The 7,016-nt window shown below is 44.5% G+C and overlaps 1 protein-coding gene across 1 annotated transcript in view; it reads left to right on the plus strand.

Moving 5' to 3' along the window:
• The window catches only part of LOC109926101 (STE20/SPS1-related proline-alanine-rich protein kinase-like), a 54,973-nt gene that overhangs the window by 6,950 nt on the left and 41,007 nt on the right, over window positions 1-7,016 (plus strand). The window contains exon 5 of the mRNA XM_048618844.1: window positions 2,695-2,812. Within this exon, the coding sequence (XP_048474801.1) occupies window positions 2,695-2,812 (118 nt within the window). The remainder of the gene's footprint in view (window positions 1-2,694; window positions 2,813-7,016) is intronic.

Consider the following 7,016-nt stretch of genomic DNA (forward strand, 5'->3'; position numbering starts at 1 on the left):
TAGAAGACCTGACTTGAGTAAGAAGTCTCTTAGGCCAGTACTCAGGAGAGCGCAGACCCTGGAAAGTCCCCCTGCACGTGGCTTGGAACAATTACATTGCTTAGCAACATCCAAATAAGAAGCGATTCTAAAATTAATGTTTGGTTAAATGGTCACCCAGTTCCCATGGAGGTTGATACTGGTGCAACTGTGATACTGGTTCCAGAATCTGCCTTTAACAAGATTTACTCAGGACTCCAGCCCTTAAGTTTGCACAAGACCTTAGTGAGACTGAGAACATACACTGGGGAACCGTTGCACATTAAGGGTATGACTTTGGTTCCGGTCTCCTATGAGAAACAGTTGGTGCAGTTACCACTGATGGTAGTAAAAGGCTCAGGCACAAGCCTATTGGGGTGGAATTGGTTGAGAAAAATTCACCTTGATTGGCTCAACATTTTTTTGCTGAGAAAATGGCTGCCTCAGTGAAGTCCTAGTGAAATACCTAGGAGTATTTCAGGAAGGGTTTGGAAGTATCAAAATGGGCCAACGTCACTTTACCTGTTGACCAGGAAGCAATTCTGAGATTTTGCAAGGTCTGCCTGGTGCCATCTGCCTTGCAGGCAAAAGTAGAGGTGGGAATCAGGAAGCTGGAGAGTGAAGGAATCATCAAACTAGTGCAGTTTGCAGAATGGGCAGCATGGGTCGTACTGGTTGTGAAGCCTGATGGCTCAGTTCACCTTTGTGGGGATTTGCAGTAAACTGCTTCTCACAACTGGATAAGTACCCGATCCGTTGCACAGAGGATTTGTACACAAAGTTGGCAGTGGGGCTGTCCTTTATGAAGCTGGACATGAACCATGCCTACCTGCAACTGTGACTGGATGAGGAATCCCAGAAGTACACTACAGTTAATGCCCATAAGGGTGTATATCAATATACGAGACTGTCATTTGGGGTATCATCAGCCTGCACCCTTTTCCAGTGGACCATGGAGAACGTTTTACTGGGGCTACCCCAGGTTGCCATTTATCTGGGTGACGTACTGATAACAGAAAAGACCGATTAAAGGGCACTCGGAGAAGTTGGACATAGTGCTTGAACATTTCTCCCAGGTGGGTGTACACCCTTAAAAGGAAAAGATGTGTGTTCCAGGCACCCCAAGTGACCTACTTTGGGTTACAAGAGTCGACCAAAACTGCGTTACACCCGTTGGAAGATAAGATGAGGGTGATCAAAGGAGCCCTGGCTTCCACATCTATACCAGAGCTTCAGTCTTTCCTTAGGCTGGTGAATTATTACGGAAAGTTCATACATAACCTGGATTCCATCTTGGTGCCCTTACACCTGCTATTGAAAGAGGGTCAGCCTTGGAAATGGTCACGTAGCCAAGAAGTAGACTTTAAGGAACTGAAAAAGCAGCTATTGTCATCTAAGGTTTTGACCCACTACGATCGAAAGCAAGAGGTAGTGTTGACATATGATGCCTCCTGTATGATATCGGGGTGGTGTTGGCTCACCTGTGGCCGAGTGGAGAGGAATGCCTGATAGTGTATACTTCCTGTACTTTGGCTAATGCCAAACCCAAATATGCCCAGATACAGAAGGAAGTTTTGGCAGTCATCTTTGGTGTGAAGAAGTTCCACCCATTACCTTTTACAGATGGGAATTTGTCATAGTAACAGATCACAAAGCCCTGCTAGGCCTACTGAAGGAAGACAAGGCAGTGCTGGTCATAGCTTCTGGTCAAATTCAGCATTGGGGACCTTTATTCTCAGCATGTACAAGCACTAGTTAGAACAAGTGCCTCATGCCTTGAGCTGCATCCCACTGGCAGATACTCCACCGGCGATGCCTCCCCTAGAAGACTCCGTTTTGGTTTTAAACTTCCTGGATACCCTTCCAATCACTGCGGACAATATCAGACTGTTGCCACAAAAGATCCAGTCCTAGTGAAACTAAAACAGCTGGTGGTAATGGGGGAAATGAAGGGCCATCATGACCACAATTGAAACCTTTCTGGACCCGGTGAGACCAGATCACCGTAGAGTTCAGCATCTTACTGTGGGGAGCAAGGGCGATTGTCCCGAGTAAAGGTCACCGCCAGATACTGGCTGAGCTCCACCAGGGTCATCCAGGGGTTTCCAAGATGTTAGCAAGAAGCTATGTCTGGTGGCTGGGGTTGAATGTCGACATAGCTGCTTCGGTGGGGCAGTGCCAGGAGTGCCAACAAGGACAAAAATTGCTACCAGCAGTGCCCTCACATTTGTGAGAATGGCCAGGTAAACCCTGGATGCGGTTGCATGTCGACTGTGCGATCCTTTAATGGGCTGTCTGTTCCTGGTCATTGTGGACACCCATTCAAAGTGGTTGGGTATGCATCAAGTTTATTCACCAATCTCCAGATGATTGAGAAGCTGCGAGCACCGTTCCCAACACAGGGATTCCAGAAGTATTGGTCACGGACAGTGGAACGTCAGGGAATTTGAATGTTTCTTGAAGTCAAATGGCATTCGGCACATAAAGACAGTTCCATACCATCTGTTGTCCAATGCTCTAGTGGAAAGAGTGGCCCAAATGTTGAAGGCAGGTTTAAAGAAGCAGCCTACAGCCTCACTTGATACCAAACTGATAGAATGGGATGTAGTGATTGGAATGAGCTGGATCTTGTTGACTATGCAGTCCTTGATTGGGGTTGTTAACCTGGCCAATCAGGGACGCCCTGGCTGATCAATATAACCAGGAACCCCTCTTCCGTGGCTACGTCCGCGCCTTGCTGTCCCAGGAGAAAAAGCACGGGGTGGGCACGGGCACTCGATGCCTTTTGGGAAAGGTGGGCACCGTGGAGTGCTTTATTTCCCCCACAGATCTATTTTGATCTGATCCCCAACCATCCCCTTACCTTTTTCCCACATCGGTATTGCCACTAGGGGCTCTGCTTGATACTGATGCTTTTGTCACAGGGGTGTTTTTCCTGGTGGTGGTATGTTAATAAAGTTATTTGCACAGTTGGTGTTTTTTTACTGTGTCCCATGCCTACACAAAAAAAAATAACCAGGAGATTTTTCCCCTTCAATTCTATATTAATTTGATCCCTCCCCTCCCTTCACCTTTTCATTCATATATGCATTGCCCCTAGGGGCCCTATTGCTACTGGTTCTTTGGCCACATGAGTGCTTTTCCTGGTGGTGGACTATCAATAAAGTTATTTACACAGCTGGTGTTTTTTTTTTACTGTGTCTCGTACATAATGTGGGTGCTGGGAAAAATAAGCACTACTGCTATGTGGCAGTAGGGTTTTTTAAAAAAAATAACTGGGATAGTTAGAATCTCCTCAGTGCACAAGTAAATAAAGGGTGACTTTGTGATGGGATGCTGGCCTTTGTGCAGTTATTTCAGGTTCAATAAGGTTTCGCATGTAAAGCTTCTTAATAAGCTAAGAGTTTGTGGTGTTGGTGTAGTAAATTAGCATGAATTAGAGGATTGGCTAACTAATAGAAGACAGAGGGTTGTGATAAAGGGGGCATTTTCAAGATGGCAGCCTGTAACTACTGGAGTGCCACAGGGATCAGTATTTGGGCCACAATTATTTACAATATATCTAATGACTTGGATGAGGAAAGTGAATGTATTAAGTTTGAAGGTGACACAAAAGTCAGTAGGAAGGCATGTAGAATGATATGAAAAACCTCAGAGTGATATAGACAGATTAGATGAGTTGGTAAAAACTTGGCAGATGGAGTCTAATGTGGGGAAAGGTGAGATGATGCACTTTGACAGGAAGAATAGACGAGCTGAATACTATTTAAACAGTGAAAAGTTGCAGAAAGCTGGACCACAGAGGAATTTGGGGGTCCTTGTGCATATATCACAAAAAGCTAGCAAGCGAGTTCTAAAGATGGTAGGGAAGGCATATGGACTGTTGGCCTTTATTTCAAAGGGAATGGAGTTTCAAAATAGGGAAGCTTTGCTAAAACTATGCAATAGGCTGCTCAGACCACAGCTAGAATACTGTGTACAGTTTTGGTCTTCTTTATCTAGGGAAAGGTATGCAAGAACTGGACACGATTCAGAGAAGGTTCACTAGGTTGATTCTGGGTATGGAGGTTTTCTTATCAGGAGAGGTTGAGAGATTTGGGCCTGTATTCAATGGAATTTAGAAGAATGCAAGGTGACCACGTTAAAACATACAAGCTGCTTAGAGGACTTCATAGGGGAGATATGGAAAGGTTGTTTACTCTTGTTGGAGAGCCGAGGACCAGGGAGCATATTCTCAGAATAAGTGGTCACCCTTTTAAACTAGAGATGAGGAGGAATTTCTTCTCTCAAAGGGTAGTGAATCTGTGGAATTCTTTACCACTGAGGGCTGTTGAGGCTGGGTCTGTAAGAAAGTTCAAGGTTGAGGTCGACAGGTTTTTAATTAGTAAGGGAATCAAGGGTTATAGGGAAGACACAGGAAAGTGGAAGTGAGGATTATCAGATCAGCTTTGATCTTATTGAATGATGGAGCAGACTTGATGGGCTGAATGGTCTACTTCTGCTCCTTCATCTTAAGGTGTCTTTGTGCTCGGGTCAGGTTTTTTGGAGTACAGCATATGATAATTTGGCAAGGGTTCTGCTAGCTGGTCAGTATGGACTCCCATGTAAGGAGGGCCAACAGCAACATTATGTTCTGTACTTGGGTAGAATATTCATGAATTGGAAGGCAGGAAGTTAGAATGTGTTGGTAAAAATGATTGTGGGGAAAAGTTCCCTTTAAGAGCTTATGCTTTATCTGTGCTTGGAAGTTTATAAATGCAGGTGCACAGAGAGTGCCCGAATGGAAACATTTTATATAGAACAGCCAAGCAGCAGTTTTTCCAAGACAACAAGTTTGAATTTGGCCAATTAATTTAAACCAAGCACCTAGATACAGAAAGCCAATTAAATTTAAATCTGATGGCGTTGACAACCTGAAACCAATCATATTATAAGAATTTGATTTTGTCATTACGGGTATATAAGACAAAGGCATTTGGAAAATTGGGGAGAGCCATCTGCCACGTGCCAGAGTTAGCATCATTCCCCTCTCAGAGAAAGCCCATCTAATTAATCAAAGGTACCACAGTATTTTAGCTCAAAGTCCTCATTGAACAAATTATAGAGATAAAACATCCCTGACAGCAGAATTAGCAGAAGAAAGGTATTTTTTAGGGTCATAATCTCTGGATTGCTGCCCGAGCCACGTGCAAATTGGCATAGGGAGGCGAGGATCAGGGAAGTAAACATGTGGCTAAAAGAGTGGGGTGGGAAAGAGGGTTTCCTTTTCATGGGGCACTGGCATCAGTTCTGGGACAGGAGGGATCTATACCGCTGGGATGGACTCCACCTGAACAGGGCTGGGTCCAGTGTTCTGGCGAAAAGGGTAAATAGGGTGGTTAATAGGACTTTAAACTAGTAAGTAGGGGGGAAGGGAGAAGTGAGCGTAGTGGGAGAATAACAATTAATGTAAGGCAAAGCAGCAGGTTAGCAGGTGACGAGGAAGCTTCAACTCCATTGAAAATTAGGAAAAAAGTTAAAGGAAAGGAGAACTCAAAAGTTGTTAGTAATGGAGGTAATAGGACCCAAAAAGAAAGTGCAAAAACTGGCATAAGGGCACTTCATCTGAATGTTCGGAGCATTCGAAACAACATGGAGGAGTTGACGGTGCAAATCGTGGCAAATGGGTATGATTTAGTGGCCATTACAGAGACATGGTTACAGGATGGTCATGACTGGGAGTTAAATATCCAGGGGTATCAAACTGTTCGGAAGGACAGACAGGAAGGTAAGGGAGGTGGTGTTGCTCTGATTTTTAAGGATGATATCAGGGCGGTAGTGAGAGATGATATAGGTTCTACTGAACAAAACGTTAAATCCATTTGGGTGGAAATTAGGAATAGCAGGGAGAAGAAGTCACTGATAGGTGTGGTCTATAGGCCACCAAATAATGACATCGTGGTGGGGCGGGCAATAAACATAGAAATAGCTAATGCATGTAAAAATGGTACAGCAATTATCATGGGGGATTTTAATCTACTTGTCGATTGGTCAAACCAGGTCGGTCATGGCAGCCTTGAGGAGGGGTTCATAGAATGCATCTGCGATAATTTCCTTGAACAATATGTAATGGAACCTACGAGGGAGCAAGCTATCCTAGATCTAGTCCTGTGTAATGAGACAGGAATAATTAATGATCTCACAGTTAGGGATCCTCTCAGAAGGAGCGATCACAGTATGGTCGAATTTAAAATACAGATGGAGTGTGAGAACATAGAACGTAGAACATTACAGCGCAGTACAGGCCCTTCGGCCCTCGATGTTGCACCGACCTGTGAAACCAATCTGAAGCCCATCTAACCTAAACTATTCCATTATCATCCATATGTTTATCCAATGACCATTTAAATGCCCTTAAAGTGGGCGAGTCTACTATTTTTGCAGGCAGGGCATTCCACGCCCTTACTACTCTCTGAGTAAAGAACCTACCTCTGACATCTGTCCTATATCTATCACCCCTCAATTTAAAGCTATGTCCCCTCGTGCTAGCCATCACCATCCGAGGAAAAAGGCTCCCACTGTCCACTCTATCTAACCCTCTGATCATCTTGTATGTCTCTATCAAGTCACCTCTTAACCTTCTTCTCTCTAACGAAAACAGCCTCAAAACCCTCAGCCTTTCCTCATAAGACCTTCCCTCCATACCAGGCAACATCCTGGTAAATCTCCTCTGCACCCTTTCCAATGCTTCCACATCCTTCCTATAATGCGGTGACCAGAACTGTACGCAATACTCCAAGTGCGGCCACACCAGAGTTTTGTACAGCTGCAACATGACCTCATGGCTCCGAAACTCAATCCCTCTACCAATAAAACCTAACATACTGTACGCCTTCTTAACAACGCTATCAACCTGGGTGGCAACTTTCAGTGATCTATGCACATGGACACCGAGATCTTTCTGCTCATCCACACTACCAAGAATCTTACCATTAGCCCAGTACTCTGTATTCCTGTTA

The sequence above is a fragment of the Rhincodon typus genome, chromosome 41 (assembly GCF_021869965.1).
Source record: "Rhincodon typus isolate 14 chromosome 41, sRhiTyp1.1, whole genome shotgun sequence".
NCBI classification, from domain to species: domain Eukaryota; kingdom Metazoa; phylum Chordata; class Chondrichthyes; order Orectolobiformes; family Rhincodontidae; genus Rhincodon; species Rhincodon typus.